General features: G+C 42.4%; 1 protein-coding gene and 1 long non-coding RNA gene across 2 annotated transcripts in view; one reads left to right on the top strand and one right to left on the bottom strand.

Annotated features, from left to right (window-relative positions):
* SLC16A12 (solute carrier family 16 member 12) overlaps positions 1-15,626 on the top strand; it is a 113,705-nt gene extending 98,079 nt beyond the window's left edge. Inside the window, 4 exon segments of the mRNA XM_040436524.1 lie at positions 4,175-4,760; positions 7,765-8,024; positions 13,511-13,554; positions 13,556-15,626. Of these exon segments, the coding sequence (XP_040292458.1) occupies positions 4,175-4,760; positions 7,765-8,024; positions 13,511-13,554; positions 13,556-13,660 (995 nt within the window). The 3' untranslated portion in view covers positions 13,661-15,626.
* LOC121004338 lies at positions 3,279-22,316 on the bottom strand. The gene is made up of 3 exons (XR_005779689.1): positions 21,145-22,316; positions 15,428-15,431; positions 3,279-3,310 (listed from the first exon to the last, which is right to left on the bottom strand). It is a non-coding gene; the product is annotated as an uncharacterized LOC121004338 (long non-coding RNA).
* Between the last annotated feature and the right edge of the window lie 514 nt (positions 22,317-22,830).

Consider the following 22,830-nt stretch of genomic DNA (forward strand, 5'->3'; position numbering starts at 1 on the left):
TTGTGTCTATTTTTAAAAAGCTTTTTTTTTTTTTTTAACGTGATAATGTGAACACCGCGCTTTACTTGTGTTATTACATAATGTGCCAGAAAATAGTTTGATGGCAGAATAAATATTTATCAGACTAAGAGGTGAGGTTTAATTAGGTTACAAGATAATGATAATAATGATTATTTTGTTTTTCAGCTTCGCTGGGTAATAGCCCATTACGTAACATCGTTTTGTAACAATAGGATTGTTGCATTATGATGCCATAGTAGAATGTCTACATACAGTATAATATATCAATTTAAATATGGGTATTTTGAATATGAAGGGTAATTTCTGGTATTTTGTCCATAAGAGACTCACTTGGGTCCCTATCCTTAAAGGCGACCTGTCACCTTCCTGACATGTCTGTTTTAGTAATGACTTGCATTCCCCATGTAATAACAATCCAGGAGCGACTATTTCTATGACTCTATATTGTGCCATTCCTTTATTATTCCTGTTAGAAGTTATGACAGAATTATCAGCAGTTTGCGGTGAAGATCCAGAAGATTGTTACCAGGCATGGGATTCAGCCAGTTCCCTCCAGTTCTCCAGATCCGGTTGTTAAAATTACTGGTTCGGAAAACCGTGTTACCGGCTGAGTCCTGATCTGGTGCTCTGGTGGCGGCAGGCCAGCTGGAGATGTTCGCTTCCATTGTTTTGCGCGGCGCTAATAGTTTAGCTCCTTAGTTGGGTGGTATGTGTGTGTAGTGTATATATGGTGTATTTATGTATGTGTACTATGTATATGGGGTATTTATGTGTATGTGTGTTGCATATATATGGTGTATGTATATGTAAACATGTATCGGCACGCCGCGTGTCCGACGTTGAGTAGGGAACCTGTTGTTAAAAATTTGAATCCCGCCCCTGATTGTTACCAATTGGGTGTGTGTTCCTACACAGTCTGACACTGGCAGCACTGATTGGATGTGGTAACACTCATCTGGACCTTCACTGCAAACTGCTAGTAAGGCTACTTTCACACTAGCGGCACAGACCTCCGGCAGGCTGTTCCGTCGGGTAAACAACCTGTCGGATCCGTCCTGCCGCTAGTGAACGTGTGCCCCCGGACTGCCGCTCCGTCCCTATTGACTATAATGGGGGCGGGGCGGAGTTCCGACGGAGGCACGGCAGCACACGGCGAGAGGCTGCCGGAATAAATGTTGGACATGTCGTAGTTTTATTCCAGCAGCCTCTCGCCGTGCGCTGCCGTGCCTCCGCCGGAACTCCGCCCCACCCCCATTATAGTCAATGGGGACAGAGCGGCAGTCCGGGGGCACATGTTCACTAGCGGCAGGACGGATCCGACAGGCTGTTCACGCGACGGAACAGCCTGCCGGAGGTCCGTGCCGCTAGTGTGAAAGTAGCCTAATTCATTCATAACTTCGTGCAGCAATAATAAAGGGATGCAACAACAAAGAGCCATAAGAAGGATTGTTATCACATGGGGAATGCAAGTAGTTTCTAAAACAGAAATGTCGGGATAAGTGACAGGTCTCCTTTTAGTTGGCTAGCCAGTTAATTTCTGCTAGGTCTCCTCCCAGTGGCGTAACTAGAAATTACTGGGCCCCACAGCAATTTTTTGAACGGGCAACCCCCTCCTGCCTTGCAACCCCCACTCCTGTGGCTATTCAGATCGATTTCACACAGTGTCATTGTTTATCATGTCATTGTATAATACGGTTGAAGGGGCCATCACTATAAAATCTTCTGTCCTCCTCCTGGGTGGACCCCAGTGGTGGACTGGGAACTTAAATTGGCCCTGGAAAAAATACTAAAAGTGGCCCTGTTTTGTAGTTGGGTCCAAATTGATGGAAGGCAGGGCCAGCAATACCATATTGTGGCACATTATACCACCCCAACAGAGCCCAACACCACAGTCCATCACAAAATACATGCCCAAAAACTTCCACTGGCTGGACCCCGGGCATCGGCCCACCAGGAGATTTTCCCTGTAAGGTCTATGGCCAATCCGCCCCTGGTGGACCCCTTCTGAGTTGGGCCCCAAAGCAGTCACTTCTGCTTCCCCTATAGCTATGCCCGTCTCCTCCTCTAGTTTATAAAATGTTAATTTATGCAATTATGTTTTTGGAGACTGTGAAGAAACCGGACAGCACAGAAAAAAAACATAAAAACAGTAAAAAAAAACATAGACTATCTGGGCAGTTTTTGGTCAGATATTAAGCAATTTCATAAATTGCTGCCATTGCAAGAGGATATCATCTGGAAGTAGATCAATATCCCCTGTAATGATTATGCAACCCTTAAAACACTATTCAGTATACTTACTGTATAGGACCCTAAAAAGATGAGCCCCAGTCACCCCTGAGAGCTCCAACAAACACACTGCAACATGACCACTAGGTGGAGATAATGGCATATGGATTTATACCTATAGTATTGATCTCAATGGAGAACTGCAAAAATCTGTGTGCTGCATGCTCCCCCTAGTGGTGATTACAGTTAGATGTATGTATTTGCATCTTTATATCCTTTGTGACCCTGTGTATTTTTTGAAGGGCTTCCTAACATTCACATAGCCATGTGAATAATGTTTATTTAAAGGCGTTTTCTGGGATCTAGTGGGTCCTGCAAAGTCACTTTAGTTACACAGAATGCAAATGTAGGAAAAAGCGTGTAATACACCTAACGTTAGAAAGCTAAGCAGACAGGCATCCTGAGAACCTGATCATGTGAGGCTCCTCTTCTGAAAATGCATCTTCAGCTGACATCACTTTCTTTTCCAGGTCATTAGGGCTCGACCGTATGTATTTTACAGTCCGAAAAACACGGATCCGCAAAAAAAAAAAAATGCTGTGTGACATCCGTGTTAGGCCTCATGCACACGACCGTTGTTGTGTTCCGTTCCGCAAAATGGGGTTCCGTTGTTCCGTTTCCGTTTCCGTGTGTCTTCCTTTATTTTTGGAGGATCACCAGACATGAAGGAAAGTAAAAAAAAATCTAAGTCAAGTTTGCCATGCAAATGATAGGAAAAAAACGGACGCGGACGTGCGGACGCGGATGACAATCTTGTGTGCCTCCGCGTTTTTTTCACGGTCCCATTGACTTGAATGGGTCCGCGAACCGTTTTCCGTGAAAAAAATAGGACAGGTTATATTTTTTGGACGGACTGGATCCACGGATCACGGACGCGGATGGCAAACAGTGCATTAGCCGAGTTTTCAACGGACCCATTGAAAGTCAATGGGTCCGCAGAAAATCACGAAAAACGGAACAACGGACACGGAATAAAACAACGGTCGTGTGCACTGAGGCCCTAACATCAGTCTTTTTGCAGATCCATTGTAACAATTGCCTGTCTTTGTCCACAAAATGGACAAGAATAGGACTTATTCAATATTTTTTTGCGGAATGGACTTGCGGACATACGGATACGGAATGCAGACAGAGTCATTTCAGTTTTTTTGTTGCCCCATCTAAATGAATGGTTGCGCATACGGGCCGCAAAAAAAACCCTGAGAACGGACATCGGCAAAAGAATACGTTGTGTGCATGAGCACTTACCGGGTTTCCAGCCTGGGCTATGAATGTCACACCACTTCCTCTGCGGATGAGACCAGAACTACACCGCTCCCTAGTGCGTGCAGAAACTCCTGAAGCCACCTCATCTGCGCATACGTCAGGGAGAGCGATAGTTTGGGCCCTGTTCACAGTAGAGGTGATGTCCTGTTCATAGCCAAGGCCAGAAGCCTGGTAAAGGACGTGATATTGGTAGAAGAGTGCCACGTGACCGTGGATGGAAATCCACACAGCTTTGGAACGGTAAGTATATCACACGCTTTCTTACACAGGTGGTTTCTGGTGGCTTTGCAGGACCCACTGGATCCCAGAAAACCCAGTGTTGAACTCTTATGATTATGCAGATTTACTAAGATAGTTTAGAGCAGGCTTCAATTCAACAGATTTTCTTTTTCAACTTGTTTTGTCTATGTGACATTCTCTACTTCAGGGTACAACCACACGATCAGTTTTCTAAATGCAGTTTCGGAAACCAGAATCAGGAGTGGATCCTAAGAGGACAGATTAATTCACTCCTAGTTTTGGCTTCCAAAACTCCATCAAAAACCTGATCGCGTGATCTTACCCTTACCACAAATATTTATTTCTTTTTTTTTTTCAGGTCTTGGATTTGCACTTTGTTACAGTCCTGCTATTGCGATGGTGGGAAAATACTTTGACAAGAGGAAAGCGTTGGCTTATGGGATCGCCATGTCTGGAAGTGGGATTGGCACCTTCATATTGGCCCCTGTGGTACAGCTGCTGATTGAACAGTTTTCCTGGCGTGGAGCTTTACTCATTCTTGGCGGTTTTGTCGCCAATCTTTGTGTCTGTGGTGCTTTAATGCGACCTATAAACCTGAAGGAGGACTTTGCACACCTATTCGTGAGCAACAAGCATAATCCAAATGAGCCAAACCAAAGTACCATTCCTTCCTCCAAATGTTCACCTCTGAGCCTGGACTGCACTCACAAGAGTCTATGCTACTGTTCCCAAAAGGACTACAGCTTTCTGCTGAAACCAGACTTCATCATTCTTGCAATATCTTTTCTATTCCTAGCATATGGATGCAGTCCTCCCTTTGTCTATCTTGTGCCTTATGCCCTTAGTGTTGGTGTGAGCAGCCAACAAGCAGCCTTCTTAATGTCTATACTGGGAGTCATAGACATCGTTGGTAACATCTCCTTTGGATGGTTGACGGACAGAAGGTAATGTACTCACTTTATTTTACTCCAAACTATAGAATGACCATATAGTTATAGATTCTCTACACTAGTGTTCCTCAACTCCCGTCCGCACGACACACCTACCGGTCATGTTTTCAGGATTTCCTTAGTATTGGGTAGGTAATATATCATTAAAGGAGGTGTCTCACATAGCGCTTCCTGAGCTTCCCTGCTTGTCTCACGGCGCACTTTCAGAGCTTTAGGGGGTGATGCCTCTTTGTGTGAAGCCTGTACGTGTGCACTCCTGAGGCTGCTAGTCTATCAGTATCAATAGTAGCCTTGGCGCAGTGGGCGGTTTAAAGATCGTGACAACCAATATTAAGTGTCACGATCAGTTTGCTGTTTTTGGCCAGGGATACAAATATGGGGTAGCCAGGGAAGGGAGCTCATGAGCATGCGTGAGAGCCCATGTGAGCTCTCTCCATCAATCCCGGCCACCACAGCAGTCGCCATAACCCCTAGAAACGAGCAGTTTCTAATCACAAGTAAAATTATCTCTACTATGGACTGAAGGCAAAATTGATAAAGAATCTAGTTAGTCACTTATATTATGTTTTTACACAAGTTGAAGTGAGACAACCCCTTTAATGTCAATGTATCAGGACTTACCACATTTATTCATTCTGTGGGATATTCTCAAATCATGACCAGCAGGTGGGCCCTGAGGACTGGAGTTGAGGAATACTGGTCTACACGATGGATCCAGAACTTGTAGTAGTAAAGCTAGGTTCGCAATAGCATATTGCTATGCATTGTGTCATATGTAAATCAATATGTGCCAAAAACCCAACAAAGGCTCTGTTCGCACTGGCGTTACGTGCATTCAGCCCCATTCTTGCCAGTAAAAAGTCTAGAACCCAAACAGAAATTTGGTGGACCCCATTATAAGTCATTAGGATCAGTGGGACAGGATTTTTTGGGATCTGTTCGAGAACTGATCTGTCATAGCTGTCATGGGTTTGCTATAAATGGAAGCCATGATGCTAGTGTGAACAGAGCCTTGCAGAAGTGAAAAAAGAAGTAATTTCTCACTATAACCTCACGTTATGGTCAGATATAGAAATGTGAGAACCAAATGGCAGCATCTCCAAAGAGCAGAGAGGCTCAGTCCTCATACACACTGCTTTTTATAAATCCATAACATGACACCTATAGTTTGCTATAAGCCCATGTAAGTATCATCTTCCTCCTCTTCCGTCCCAACACTGCTGATCCAGTGCTGCCCACCAGTTTTTGACTTTTGACACTGAAGCAGTGATGTCCCCGACTACCCTGCAGCCAATCCCTCGTCCATGTTTGGCTGCAGTGATCACAAGAGGTAGTCAGGGATGTCATCACTACAATGTACCACTTTAACTGTTGTAAAAGATGATGGATTTCTAGTACAAAATAAATTTAACTGTAAAAGCAATGTTTAATAACTCAACAGTTTGCTATAAAGGTCATCTGTATGAAACCCCAGTACCCCAAATACGCCCGAATTTCCCTTATTTTAGTATGGAAAACAGTAAAAGTTTAGTGCAGGTTCCATGATTAATGTCAGCGGACCTCCCTCAGATGTGGACATGCGAGCCATATATAAATATGCAGTAAGACAGCGCCCCTCTAGTGTCTGTTGCCTGTAATTTCTTCCTTCTTGGGCTCAGTAGAAATGACAGATGTATCTTTATTGTCTGTCTTTATTTAATGATATTGAACATTTTGGCCCGGCCCACCATTTTTTTTTTATTCTTTTTTTTTTTTTTTTACAGTTTTAAGCTACGTTTACATCTTTTACCATTTTTCAGGTCTGTTCTGGGAACAGAAGACCATAAAAAAAAACAAAAAACTGCCAGATTCATCATAAGACGGTACCCGAAGCCGCCTGATAGACCCCATTGACTTTAGCGCAGTCTGTTGGGTTCCCATCAGGGAGCCCATTATTTTTATGCTGCACTATTTTTTAAAGGAATCTATGACAGAATCCTCTAATGCCTTCAACGCAGATGTGACCAAAGCCTTGGTCAGCAAATACAGACCTCGGGGGACATTGATTAAAACTGTGTGTTAAAGAAAATTGTCTTAGTTGCCTTTAGTAACCAATCAAATTAATACTTTCATTTTCCAAAGGAGCTCTGAAAAATGAAAGGTGGGATCTGATTGGTTGCTATGGGCAACTAAGCCTGTTTTCCTTTACACCAGGGATTTCATGGCTGCTGTCTTGCACCACACCTGTCCTCCGGTTGTAGCAGACTGGAGCTGAGGTACAATACCACACACACACCACCCGTGGATAGTGTTTTTTTTTAATGAAAAATACAGCCATGTTTTCTATTCCTGTACAGCCCTTTAAATCTCTCTCTAAACTCTGATTGTTAGTTTTCTAACATACTATTTGAAGCAGGTCTAAAGGTGAAAAGGAAAGCAGGCTTAGTCACCCATAGCAACCAATCAGATCCCACCTTTCATTTTTCCCAAAGCTCCTTTTCACCGTTTTTGCTAAATCTCCCCCTTTTTGTCCAGGAGCTTTTATTGGACTTAGCTATTAATGACCCTTTCATCAGATATGTCATCAATATTAGATCTGTGGGGGTCCGAGGTGCAGCACCCCCAATGATCAGCTTTTTCAGGCAGCGGACTGATCTTGATTTTGATTTTAAAATAGGCCATAAAATATCTTAGGGTGGGTAACATCATGTTTTTTCTCCCGTGCGTTTAACGCATACAAAAAACGTATACGTTAAATGGATGCATCAGACTGATGCCATATAGTGGCAAAACGTTCACCACCAGAAGTTCGATTGCAAAAGAAAACGTATACGTTTTTTTTACGGATTGTTCAGGACACAGAACGTTAGTGTGTTGCGACTTTGTATCCTTTTTTTTTCTAATGTATACATTCATACGGAGACATAAAACACGATGTGAACCCACCCCTAAGTCCTCTAAAACCCCATTAACAATGTCTACCTGTTAGTCTATATTGAAGTTGTATTTTTTTTTTCAGGTTTCTGAAGAACCACCGATACGCATGCTACCTCATAGCTGTGGGACTGGATGGTCTTAGCTGCCTTTTCCTTCCGATTCTTAGATGCTTTGAACTACTTGTGCCTTTCTCTGTTACATTTGGTTATTTTGATGGAGCCTACGTTGCCCTGATCCCTGTGGTGACTGGAGATGTTGTAGGTACATCCAGCTTATCATCAGCCCTAGGTGTGGTCTTCTTTCTCCATGCAGTGCCATACCTGGTGAGCCCACCAATATCAGGTATGCTTACATCATCATTTACATAAAATGAACGTGTTATTTATCTCGTAAGGGGAATTCCGGAAAATCTATACCCAGGCTCGAACTGCCCCACAGGGGTACAGGTGAATCCCCCGGTGGGCCCCTAGTCTCCCATCCCGTGCACAAGTGGCACATAGTACAGTAGACTTACTGTACTACATATAGATAAGCAGTGTACAGCACATTAACCAGCCGAAGTTCATATAAAAAACTGGGTAGAATATTTAATAAACTACCCAGTTTATTATTATAGACATGTTCATGTGGCTGAGAAGTCTTATAGGGACAGCCAGACAGAGGCAGGGCAGCCAGTACCCTCCTTTCCCAGAGACTTGCCTTCTCAGGACCCCATATTCCATCATCTTGTAGCATCTTGCTGCTGTGTGAGCAGGTAATATTTGAATATATCCGTATGGTGGGCCCCCAAAATAAATATTACTGGTGAACCCTAGACAGCCCAGTCCGACACTGTCTATACCCCATAGTGGTACCAAAGGAAACAACAACTCGTTCTGCAAAGAAATGAGCCCTCGTGTTGCTCTGTTGATGGAAAAAAATGAAAAAAGTCATTCTTTTTGGAATATTGGAACAATACACCAAAACCAAGGGGGTCATTTATTAATCTGAAATATGCTTTCTATTAGGCTTATATCAGGCGCAGATGGTTAGTTAAGTCGCAATCTGTGACTTTTCCCCGCTCACGCCAGGGTCTAATAACATGGCGTGGCGTGGGTGGGGAAGGGGATGGTTCGGGAGGCCTGTCTCATTCATCATTTTCTACGCGTAGAAAATGGTCTAAATGTAATCAGCTAGGAAGCTGTCTTTCATTTAGAAATGTCGGCGCCTCTACATAACCTTAGCGGATCCATGATCATTGCAGGGCTTTATTAAGACGTCGTCTAAACAAAAGAGAATGCTGGGAATCAGCCGGACACAAACTGCAGCCTACAGTTACTTCTGCCCGGCCTATTTTCCCCATTATTAACCCATGTTACAATATTCTACTGACTGGCTAAAAGTCACCATATTTTACAGACTGTCTGTCTACCCTTGTTCTGATCTATTCTATTCTATCTATCTATCTATTATCTATCTATCTATCTATCCGCGGCTTCATCTTTTTTATATATATTTTTTTGGAATGTAATCTTCTTAGAGAAACTACCAGAAAGCAATCAGGAGGGAACCAAATTCAGAATTGTTATAAAACAAATGTGGCCATTATAGATCTGGGAAAAACATGTATTTCCACTGCAGTCGGCTACTGAATTATAATTTATCTGAATATATTAGTGTTGGGCATGAATATTCGGAATCGCGAATATTAAATCGCAAATATCGGCACTTCGAGAATTCGCAAATATTTAGAATATAGTGATATCATTCGTAATTTCGAATATTCAAATATTTTTTTTTTTCATCAGTAACCTCCCTTCTTGCTTGTGGGCCAATGAGAAGGCTGCAATGTCTTTGTCCGAGCTTAGCATACATCCCTCAGCAACCAATAGGAAAGTTGCCTACCCCTTAGTATATAAGAAACTCCCCAGCAGCCATTTTCTACAGTTTTATGGAGTTCTGAGAGAGACAGCAGTCTCATTGCTGTTTTCTCTGCTTTCCACACTACATTAGACAGATAGATAGCTTGTATATATAATACATATAGTCAGTGTAGGTTATATCCTGATATAGTGTAGCTGTTGCAGTGCAGCGTGATAGGTTCTGCTGTCCATACATACATGCAGACCTGCTAAAATGTTAAGTTTCACATATTGCAGCAAAATAATCGCATCATTAGTGCCGATTAGCGCAATCGCAAATATATTGGAGCACTCTAACTGCATATCAAGCCATTTTTTATGTTCTGCTGTGCCCACCATTTTCTCCAGTCTCAGGAAACTTTCAGCAGCTTGGAAAATGGATCAAAAGTGACCCACGCCTGTATTTCACGCACATTACGCGAATATTACATTGCCCGTTTTTCGCAATCAAGAAAATAATCTCAAATATTTGTGAAATATCGTGAATTCGAATATAGCCCCTGCCGCTGATCACTAAAATATATATATTTGATTTCATGCTTTATGTGCTGGTTACTTTTTGGACAGACCTTAAAGAGGACCTCTCCCCGCCCCTGACATGCCTGTTTTAATAGCTTCACGCATTCCCTATGTAATAACAATTCTGTGACATCTATTTTTATTGCTCTAGGTTGCGCTATTACTTTATTATTTCTACTAGAAGTTATAAATTAATTGCTAGCCGACTGCAGTAAGGGTACAGAGGGGAGGTAACAAGTTGGGGGGGGGAGTGTACCTGCAGAGTCTCACTCTATCCAGTAAGTGCTGCCATTCTCAGACTCTGCAGGTACACCCCCCAACTGGTTACCTCCCCTCTGTACCCTTACTGCAGACTGCTAGCAATTCATTCATAGCTTCTAGTAGAAATAATAAAGAAATGGCACAACATAGAGCCATAAGAATAGATGCTCCAGAATTGTTAGTACATGGGGAATGCATGAAGCTATTAAAACAGACATGTCAGGAGAGGGGACAGGTCCTCTTTAATGCATAAACCAGCATTTTAGAATTAGGGTCCATTCACACATCCACACTGGGTCCAGATCCGTTCCGCAATTATGCGTAACGGGTGCGCACCCATTCATTTTCAATGGGGATGGAAAAGATGCGGACAGCCCACAGTGGGCTGTCCGCATCCACATTTCCGAACGTCCGGTCCACGGCTCTGCAAAAAATAGAACAAGAATAGGCAAATTGCGGACAAGAATAGGCATTTCTATTGTGGTGCCGGCCTGGTGTTTTACGGATCCGCAATACACTGCGGAAGTGTGGATGGACCCTTAAAGGGATATTCATTGAACCTTATGAAATGATACATTATGAACTGGCAGGGGTTGAAGCATGTAGTTCTGTGAGAAGAGCATGTAATGTCAGCAGAAGCAGCTTATCTGTGATGAACCTACATACTGTCCATTGTATGGATGGGCTGTAATGAGTTATGAATATCCTGCCTTGTTTTCAGAATGCTGCTCATCAGGTTTCTCTGGTGTTCACGATGTTTGTGTATATCAGTCTACAAAAACACAGGGAGAATATACAACATATTCCTTTGTTGGATTTGAACTCTGAACCCTAGAGTACTAACCACAATGCCGCTATATGTTCAGTCACCATAGTAGTGGCATCACCAACAGTCCTCTGTGCCTCTGAGATGCAGCCAATTACTGGCATCAGCCGCAGCATTCACTTGGGTATAAGACAGAGACTGGCAGGCAGGCGTGCAGCACTAATGCTAGAAAGGAGGGGGGTAATAAGCAGTTAAGGAATGCTTCTTTTATATTTTTATCACATTTTTCCAGTTGGACAGTTTTTTGCCAAATTTGGACAATGCCTTTAAACGGAGGGTTGATTTTCTGGGCTCCCCAACTGTTCAGTCATTTAGATGTTTAACAAGTCATTGACAATTACAGGAACACCTTAGGCAAACGTGATGCACTGTGCTATGCCTGGGGGTGTTGCATGGCAAAGATATTCAAAGAAAGACAAAAGAGAGAACCCCTGTGTCCTGCACTGCCCCCTCATGTCCTGCATGCAAAGAAATATTAATAAGTAATAGTTTTAATAACTTTCATAATTTGATTTAATGGATGCTGAGTGTTAATTTCTGATAAGGAAATCAGTACTTCTGTAAACAAAAGTCTCTTCTGACAGGCAGAGGAGTTTTAGGTGGAGATTTTAGGTATAAGAAATTTAGGAAGAAGGTCACGACTCACGGGCACACGGAGGGCGCCCACTCAAAGATGGAGAGGAGTTCTGGTTTGTTGTCAACTCAACTGAATGTTAACCCCTTCTACCCCAGAGGTTTTTTTTGTTTTTGCGTTTTTGTTTTGCGCTCCTTGCCTTCCCAGAGCCATAATGTTTTTATTTTTCCGTTTACATAGCCATGAGAGGGCTTGTCTTTTGTGGGACAAGTTGTATTTTCCAAGGCCACCAATTAATATTGCATATGATGTAGTGGTAAGCGGAAAAAAATCACTATGACAGTGTCATGGACGTAATGAGACAGTGAGTGGCAGGAGATCTTTGAGACTGGCAACACGTGGTTTGATTTGACATGTTTACCTTGTGGATCAATAGGCGTCTGTGTTGTTTCTGGTCCTGGCCATACCCTTAACCTCCAGGTGTTGCTATTGAGGTCATTTAACTTTCCCTATTTATAGTTGTTTCTCCCACAATGCTGTGCGGTTTATAGCTTCAGTTGAACCTGTGGATAGCTGGTGTTTGGATCTCGGCTGAGTTCCTGGTGCTGCCATAGTTTCTTGGAAGTTAAGTGTTACCTTTCCCTTTGTATTTTGGATTTTCTGTGTGTTGCATTTCTTTGTTATGTATAAGGCCTTAGGGAGACTCCCGTTCATCTTTTCTTTTGGAGGAATAGGATGTCTCATTCCTGTCATTAGTACCAGGGTCCTTTAGGGTTAGATAAGACTTTAGGTATTCCTGTGTATGAATTAACCTACCTCTGAAGTCTGTTCATACTGGTAGTCAGTCAGGGCTTTGATTAGGGTTTTCACTAGGAGGTGTCCATCTTCCTTCCCTAGTTTTCAGGACTTATTTTCTTTCCCCTTTCCCTCCTATGTTCGGTGTGGGGTTTCCCTCCCACACTAGAGCGTGACAGACAGTGGCTGCTGCCCACAAGCTCCAACTTCTCAGATCGCTGCACAGGAGAGCCGGAGCATTACCAGACATGCACTTCCAGTATTTACAGCACTCAGATGCTGTGGTCAGGATTGACCACGGCATCTAAAGTGTAAAATATCTGCATTACTGCCGGTCGCAGACATTAGCCGCGGTTTGTATGCTATATGAAACAGCAGGTACCTCGCGGCTATGGCGCCCACTCCGCTCAAGAGCAGGCGACATCTTCAAAGACCCGCCCAGAGCCGTACTAGTACAGCGCTGGTCGGGAAAGGGTTAAAGAGGCTCTGTCAGCATGATCAGAAGAGAATAATGTTTTTTCTATACTTAGAAAGTTAACACATATTACTGGTGTCTTTATAATCAGATATTGTGCCTGTGAATAAAGCAGTAATATGTATATTAGCTTTCTAAGTATATCACAATATGGTAAGGGTACAGTAAGTGGTGTATATGATATGTACATGCTAGGAACCAGCTCTAGGACCCAGCTCTTTCTTCAGCATGCTGATGTCTAGCCCTGTCAATTAATGGAAGAGGGGAGTGTGCAGAGCACAGGGGGTGTTAAAAGCAGTGCTCCAAAGATTATTCCATACTCTCTGGTGCTCCAACTTGCTCATTGGCATCTGAATAAAAATGCAGATACAGTATCGCTACAGAGTCTATAAAATATTTGCTATTGATTATTAGAAAAATATATATTTGATTATCCCCCCTCATTATTCTAATTGTCTTTTTTTTGTCTGCCTGTAGGTTGGCTGGTGGACACGACTGGAAACTATACAGCAGCATTCCTTTCAAAGCGGGTTTTCTATGATCTTTTGTGCCCTTTTATTAGCATTTGCCAAGACTGATAAGAAGGTTAAGGCACAAACCGCTGACAAAGACTGTGCCCACATCTGACACAGGCAAGAGATATGGACTAATGGAGATCTTACTTCTGCAGCCACGGAAGAGTGTAACCACAAAGAGGTTTAGATCCACCTAGACAAGGTGTCATAACCGACAAGGATTTAGGACGCCTGGAATTTTATGAACAGGCAGAACATCAGAAACCAAAAATATATGCCTTTGGATTGGAGTACATTCATTTATTTTGTGTTTCAGCTGTTGTCTTACAGACTAAGACTTATTACTGTATTTTGCTAACTGCACAACAATTGGAAATAATTTACCTGCTGGTCGATATCCCTGTTGCCTAGCAAATGCTGAAAATCTGCACTTTACAAGGAACATTCTTGAAATTCAAATTGACTAACTCCTAAAATTGGAGTCGTTGTTTTGAGAATATTACAATATATTTTAAACTTGACATCCCATGGTCATCTAAACCTATGTGGATGACGATGGCTTTATTCCTATGCAATGCAATCAAAGAAGATGAATTATGAATGTATAAGTCTTCTCACCGCGAAACAAAATCTTTACTTTTCCAAAATACAACAAAAACTAGTAAAAGCATCCTTATACCGCAAAAATATGGTGGATAAACCTTGCTATGCCACTGATGAGACGGCATTGAAAATGGTTGCTTTCACAGAAGAAAAAAAGTTATGCGTACTCCGTTCAAAGCCATTTTTGTATATTGAAGCTAATAAATAAGTACAGAAGTATTATATGTGCCCTAGCACTACTTTGATTGATTAGCTGGATGCTGATTTATCTTCCATACTTGAGAAGGCTACTTTTTCCCATCATGTCTTCTGTGCTGATTAATTTCTTAATATATGTGTTAGCGATTGGAGACCCAAATACCCTGCATAGACATAGGGGCAACTTATTAACATACAAATACATTTTTCAGTGTAGAACTGTTGCAAATTTTGGAACAAGTCTCATTTTGTGCCAAAATTAGTGACTTTTTCCCATTTTATGCCACATTTGCCACTTTTCTAAAAAAAAAAGTGAGCGGGAGGGGACAGGTCCTATGCGGCCTGACAGATTTCCGATAAAGCTAAAGTAATAATTTACGTCAGCTCCTTTTTGGTGTAAATTCCAGCTTCTGTTGGACGGACCTCCCGCTATGTGCCAAAATTATTAATAGGCGTACAAAAGGAAAATAAAGCCGCAGCACATCTAAATAAAGTGAAAAAAGTAGTGTCCTTTATTCACCCCCAATAGCTACTCAGGTGAATAAAGGACTCTACTTTTTTCACTTTATTTGGATGTGCCACTGCTTTTTTTCCTTGCAACAGATGATTGGTCTCTTCTAAACTGCAGGCACTCCGTGCATCTCTACACCGACAGTGCTGCCCTGATTTTGGATTATTAATAGGTGTACAGCTATAAATAATTTTGGCATATCTTACGCCATCGGGCTTTAGGCTAAGACTGTCCTATGAAAGAGTAAAACCTAGTAACTTTCCCTTGATGTAAAAAGATGTAAAGGATAACATGCTGGCTTCTTGCAGAACCACTAGAGGGAGCTTACTGCATACTGTTTGATTGTTGACTTCACTAGGGGAGATTTACTAATGAAAAGGCGCCAGAATTATGGTGCAGCATGTGCCAAAAAAACTGTCATACAGGCTTTGCATCACATTTATTAAGTGGCTTACAATTTTTTTTTACTTGTCTGATAAGTGGATTTGGCTTTAAACTGAAAGTAAACTGACTAACAGGGGCATACATAGAAATCATGGGGCCCCATAGCAAAATTCAGAATTGCACTAACCTAATAAGAACAGCATGGGTATGTTTTATGTGCATTGTTTTTATATCATATGCAGCATCTAAAGGGGTTAAGATGGCGGAATTGGAGTAGCTCCAGACCAGCCAGCTTTAACACTGTATTAGGGGTATGATTAGCTGACACCAACAGCAGTTGGCGCAGGTTCAACTCCTGAGCATGGAAGAGGTTTTAAAATAATATATATATATATATATATATATATATATATATATACACACACATACACACACATATAATATTACATAGACATATACTTCAAATTCTGAGTGAGATTCAGTCTCTGCCCCTCATTGCCCTATGAACAGGGGCTGTGTGTATATATATATATATATATAATATCACACAGTACAGACCAAAAGTTTGGTAACACCTTCTTATTCAAAGAGTTTTCTTTATTTTCATGACTATGAAACTGTAGATTCACCACTGAAGGCATCAAAACTATGAATTAACACTGTGGAATCTATATACATAACAAACAAGTGTGAAACAACTGAAAATATGTCATCTTCTAGGTTCTTCAAAGTAGCCACCTTTTGCTTTGATTACTGCTTTGCACACTCTTGCATTCTCTTGATGAGCTTCAAGAGGTAGTCCCCTGAAATGGTTTTCATTCACAGGTGTGCCCTGTCAGGTTTAATAAGTGGGATTTCTTGCCTTATAAATGGGGTTGGGACATCAGTTGCGTGAGGAGAAGTCAGGTGGATACACAGCTGATAGTCCTATGAATAGACTGTTAGAATTTGTATTATGGAGGAAAAAAGCAGCTAACAGTCTATTCAGTAGGGGACCTCTCAGCTGTGTATCCACCTGACTTCTCCTCAACGCAACTGATGGTCCAACCCCCATTTATAAGCAAGAAATCCCACTATTAAACCTGACAGGGCACACCTGTGAAGTGAAAACCATTCCAGGGGACTACCTCTTGAAGCTCATCAAGAGAATGCCAGAGTGTGCAAAGCAGTAATCAAAGCTAAAGGTGGCTACTTGAAGAACCTAGAATATGACATATTTTCAGTTGTTTCACACTTGTTTGTTATGTATATAATTCCCACATGTGTTAATTCATAGTTTTGATGCCTTCATAGTCATGAAAATAAAGAAAACTCTTTGAATGAGAAGGTGTGTCCAAACTTTTGGTCTGTACTGTATATACACTCACCTAAAGAATTATTAGGAAACACCATACTAATACGGTGTTGGACCCCCTTTTGCCTTCAGAACTGCCTAAATACTACGTGGCATTGATTCAACAAGGTGCCTGATAGCATTCTTTAGAAATGTTGGCCCATATTGATAGGATAGTACTCTTGCAGTTGATGGAGATTTGAGGGATGCACATCCAGGGCACGAAGCTCCCGTTCCACCACATCCCAAAGATGCCTCTATTGGGTGAGATCTGGTGACTGTGGGGGCCGCTTTGTGTGATTTTGTTGTCAGCACATTCAACTATGTAAAGAACAAAGTATTTCACGAAAATATTTAACTCAGATCTAGGGATGTGTTATTTTATAGTTCCCTTTATTTTTTGAGCAGTGTGTGTGTATACAGGGAGTGCAGAATATTAGGCAAGTTGTATTTTTGAGGATTAAGTTAATTATTGACCACAACAACAATGTTCTCAATGACCCAAAAAAACTCATAATATCAAAGCTGAATATTTTTGGAAGTAGTTTTTAGTTTGTTTTTAGTTTTAGCTATTTTAGGGGGATATCTGTGTGTGCAGGTGACTATTACTGTGCATAATTATTAGGCAACTTAACAAAAAACAAATATATACCCATTCAATTATTTATTTTTACCAGTGAAACCAATATAACATCTTAACATTCACAAATATACATTTCTGACATTCAAAACAAAACAAAACAATCAGTGACCAATATAGCAACCTTTCTTTGCAAGGACCACTCAAAAGCCTGCCATCCATGGATTCTGTCAGTGTTTTGATCTTTCACCCTCAACATTGCGTGCAGCAGCAACCACAGCCTCCCAGACACTGTTCAGAGAGGTGTACCTGTTTTCCCTCCTTGTAAATCTCACATTTGACTGATGGACCACAGGTTCTCAATGGGGTTCAGATCAGGTGAACAAGGAGGCTTATGTCATTAGATTTTCTTCTTTTATACCCTCTCTTGCCAGCCACGCTGTGGAGTACTTGGCCGCGTGTGATGGAGCATTGTCCTGCATGAAAATCATGTTGTTTCTTGAAGGATGCAGACTTCTTCTGTACCACTGCTTGAAGAAGGTGTCTTCCAGAAACTGGCAGTAGGACTGGGAGTTGAGCTTGACTCCATCCTCAACCCGACAAAGGCCCCACAAGCTCATCTTTGATGCTACCAGCCCAAACCAGTACTCCACCTCCACCTTGCTGGCGTCTGAGTCGGACTGGAGCTCTCTGCCCTTTACCAATCCAGCCATTGGGCCCATCCATCAGGCCCATCAAGACTCACTCTCATTTTATCAGTCCATAAAACCTTAGAAAAATCAGTCTTGAGATATTTCTTGGCCCAGTCTGACGTTTCAGCTTGTGTGTCTTGTTCAGTGGTGGTCGTCTTTCAGCCTTCTTACCTTGGCCATGTCTCTGAGTAATGCACACCTTGTGCTTATGGGCACTCCAGTGATGTTGCAGCTCTCTGAAAATATGGCCAAACTGGTGGCAAGTGGCATCTTGGCAGCTGCACGCTTGACTTTTCTCAGTTCATGGGCAGTTATTTTGCGCCCTTGGTTTTTTCCACACGCTTCTTGCGAACCCTGTTGACTATTTGAATGAAACGCTTGATTGTTCGATGATCACGCTTCAGAAGCTTTGTAATTTAAGAGTGCTGCATCCCTCTGCAAGATATCTCACTATTTTTGACTTTTCTGAGCCTGTCAAGTCCTTTTTTTGACCCATTTTGCAAAGGAAAGGAAGTTGCCTAATAATTATGCACACCTAATATAGGGTGTTGATGTCATTAGACCACACCCCTTCTCATTACAGAGATGCACATCACCTAATATGCTTAATTGGTAGTAGGCTTTCGAGCCTATACAGCTTGGAGTAAGACAACATGCATAAAGAGGATGATGTGGTCAAAATACTCATTTGCCTAATAATTCTGCATATACTTCTATGGGGCTTGTGTTGCGTGGAAAACGCACAAAGAGGAGCATGCTGCGATTTTCACGCAACGCACAAGTGATGTGTGAAAATCACCGCTCATGTGCACAGCCCCATAGAAGTGAATGGGTCCTGGATATCGGTGCAATGCGTTCACCTCGCGCATGGCACCCGCGCGGAAATCTCGCCCGTGTGAAAGAGGCCTAAGAGTTTCGCGGTCTGCAAATAGGAGATCCACAAAACACTGGTACTGGTCATGTGGGTTTCACATTTTGCAGAAAGCACACAGCGAGCCCTATGATAGAAATGCCTATTCTTTTCCGTGGACAAGAATAGGACATGCTCTATCTTTTTTGCGGGGGTCATGGAACGGAACTACGGATGCGGACCCAGAAATACAGTCGTGTGAACTGTCACTCACACACTGTGTGTCCCCCCTCGCTTCCACACTGCAGCACAGAGTGTGAGCGACGACATATGTCATATAGAATGTGCTGTGTGTGTCGGCTGTGGGATGCGGGAGTCCAAATGGCTCATGGAATTTAGACACTACCTTCCAGGCCACGCTTGTCCAGGTCAGTGGTCGGGAGTAGTGTTGAGCGAACTTGTGTTTTCAAGTTTGGCGTGCAAGGTTCGGGTTATCTAAGAAATCTGTTATGTTTTCTGCTACCACGGATCATAAAAACAGCAGATGAAAGGATTTGGCGGGTGGCTGCAGGGCCAAGGAGAAAGGGAGACGTTGTACTTAGGTTGGAAAAGGGCAGGGCCATTCAACCTGACCAGGCCACTCAAACTCCCGGGCCCCATAGCAACTGTGTGGTCTGCCTCTATGGGCAGTATGCCAGGGCTGACTAAAAAGTGCTGTAAAGTTATGCTAGCGAGTAACTTATGGTGGGTTCACACAGCCTGATTGTCGGGCAGATTATCGGGGAGGAAGGTTCCTACACACGCTTGTTCCCAATAACCTGCCTGTCTAAACGCGAAACGCTCATTCATCGGGTGAAACAGTAGTTCATGCAAGCAAGTAAATTATCGTTTCTGGGCATCCGATTGTGCTGCCTAAACAGAACTGTATGCAGCTGTATGAGTACGAGCAATCACAATAGCAATCCCTTGTGATCACAGCATGTAATGGAGTGCTTCACCTCCACTGAACGATCAGCCAGTTGTCAGGAAGGAATGCTTTCTTCCTAATAATCAGCTCCTCCTCAAACCATGTAAACCCGCCATTACTTAGAGGATCACACATCACGTTACACTAATCAATGCAGTGCTCTTCTGTGGGCATCTTTATCTAGGCCTTTTAAAAGAACAATACAGCTGTCATACTGTTATCCCAATTCTATAAATTGCTATTATACTAGCAAATAGCATTTTTCCCCTCACAGCATCAATAATCTAACAAGGGGTTGCCCATCTATACAGGACCTTTATCTCTCTGGTCTGACTGCTACAGGAGGACAATATCTTGTAGCCAATTTTTCAATGGTATAGTACTGCCGAAATAAAAAAGAAAAATAACCAAAAATTCTTTACATAATTGTTTCTATGAATAGAGTTAAAAAAAAAATTCACTTTTTGACAGAATTGTCCCTTTTTAGCTCCCTCTAGTGGCTGCTGCAGGTAGCCAAAATTTTGTCTTTATGAATATACAATGGATTTGTAGCCCTGAATCAGAAAAACAGATCTCTGACCACTATGGGGATATTTTAGGAACGTAATCGGCACAGAAGTTTGAATTTATTTACAATTGGTGTTCAACAGTGGACAATCACTTTCAATAGGAATGCCACCAAAAATGTAAAGTATATTTACTATGTATTCATGAATAATGACATGGTAATTGAACTGAATATTTAAAAGGGTATTCCCATCTCAGAAATTGATTTGCCATCAATATCAGATACTGTAGGTGCATGTCCCACCTCTAGGACCTGCTCCTATTTCTAGAACGGCCCCCTGAAGTGAAGGAGAGCGCGCTGCATATGTGTGGCCACCCTCCGTTCACCACTGTGGGAGTTCTGAAAATCACTCAGTTATTTCCGTCAGTACCATAGCAGTGAATAGAGAGGTGGCTGTACATTTGCGTGCTCGATTACCTATTTTCGGAACTCCCATAGCACTAAATGGAGAACAGCTACGCATGCGCGGTGTGCTGTTCTTCACTTCATGGGGACTCATTCTGGAGATAGGAACAGATCCCAGAGTTCATATACCACTTATCTGACATTGATGGCAATATCTTAGAGATATGCAATCAATGTCTGAGATGGGAATACCCTTTAAGCCCAATGTGACTATTTTCTAGAAGAACTCAAGAAAGGTGAACTTTGTATGAAGATGAATTGCTTTTTAATGGCCAACTTCGTATCTACAGTATTCTGTATCATTGGAAAGCCCTGAAATGCTTCTTATAGATCTTTAACAGAAGTTCATCTGGTTGTCACAGCTGAAAGGCTGTACTCAAAACCTGAACATTTGACATTTGACTGGAATTAGCCCCAATATCCAACCTTGCACACAAGGAAACAGTGATATTTAGCAGGATCTTCATTGCAGAGCTGGTGGTCATGGTGGTCTTCTTTCTTTGACTTTGTTATCCAGGGAAAGAAGATCACCTGTAAAAATAAAGCAAGTGATCACCAGCTATTCCAGTGTGATGACCTTGCTAAACAAATCCCCACTCTCACCTTCATAGACCCCTTTGAGAGTGATCAGGCATATGGGAGGGGAGGTGCAGTTTCTGCTGATGACTGCAGTCACACTTCGTAATTGAATTAGACTCAAAGGGTGTACACCTCTGTATTTAAGATGCATCAGGGTAATAAATAATGGTTGCAAAGTCTTAAAGAGTAACTAAACCTTTTGAATGAAATTTAATATGATATCCTTAATGGCCTAAAAAAACTTTTTCCAATATACTTTTTTTAAAATAAATTTTGTATTTTTCTTTGTGTTTTTCCCACCAAATTTATGAATGGGGCAGCAGCAGCGCAGGGAGTATGGGCAGGAACGCATATTGCTGCTTCTGCCTGTGCCCCCTGGAGGATTACTAACTCCTGGCATAGCACAAGGGTACCCTGTATCCATGTACTATGCCAGGATTAGCTGAGCGGAGCGGGCTCCTGCTTCTGCCTACTCCGCTAAGCTAAGAGGTGACATGCAGGACTCTTAGCCTAACGGAGCAGGAACAGTCAGAAGCCGCTCCGCTCAGCTAATCCTGGCATAGTACATGGGTACAGGGTAGTTAGTAATCCCCCGGGGAGCACGTGCAGGAGCACACATTGCTGCTGCGGCCCATTCATAAATTTCACACTCCGTACACTGCTGAGCTGTCGGGTACGGAGAACTGAATTTAAGCGCAGAGTGAATGGTGTGCTTTAGGTAGGAAAAACACAAAAAAAAAAATACAAAATTAATAAATAAAGTATATTGGAGTTTTTTTTTTAGGGCATTAGGGACATCATATTCAATTTCATTCATAGGTTTAGTTACTCTTTAAAGAGGTTGTCCAGGCTTTTACTGTTGATGTTCTATCCTCAGGATATGATAGGTCATCAATAGTAAAAGCCTGGACAACCCCTTTAAAAGATTTAAAATATGCTACTGTTTTGTGCCTACAGCTCTGATGCAGACATATGTTTCCCCATGTTTGCAGACTTCTAACAAACCCAGTGTAGTCACATTCCTCAAGTTGCAAACACATTCAGGCAATTTGCAGGATGTGGCGACAGATAAAAAGAAGCCTTCAGGATGAAACTACAAAGGCTGCATAGGAGCTGTAGACACCATCGGCTGAATATTATTGATTAAAGGGGCTTTCCAAGATTTTTTAACTCATTTCCTATCATCTGGATAGGTCATCAGTATCTGATCGATGGGGGTCCAACACGTGGGATCCCCACCTATCAGCTGTTTGAGAAGGTATTGGGGCTCGGCTGTGCTTGGTATCACAGCTCAGCCCCATTCACTTCAAATGGGATGAGCTGCACCTAGGCCATATGACCAATGAATGTGATGTCACACGGCCTAGTCAAAGCTGCAAAAAGCTACGGTGCTACTACGAGCTCCAATGTCTTCTCAAACAGCTGATCAGCAGGGGTCCTGGGTGTCGGACGCCCACCAATCAGATACTGAAGACCTATCCAGAGCAGGCTCGGACTGGCCCACAGGGGTACAGGTGAATCCCCCGGTGGGCCCCTGAGCAAGGTGGGCCCCTAGTCTCCCACCCCCTGCACAAGTGGCACATAACACAGTAGACTTACTGCACTACATACA

The sequence above is a fragment of the Bufo bufo genome, chromosome 6 (assembly GCF_905171765.1).
Source record: "Bufo bufo chromosome 6, aBufBuf1.1, whole genome shotgun sequence".
Lineage (NCBI taxonomy): Eukaryota > Metazoa > Chordata > Amphibia > Anura > Bufonidae > Bufo > Bufo bufo.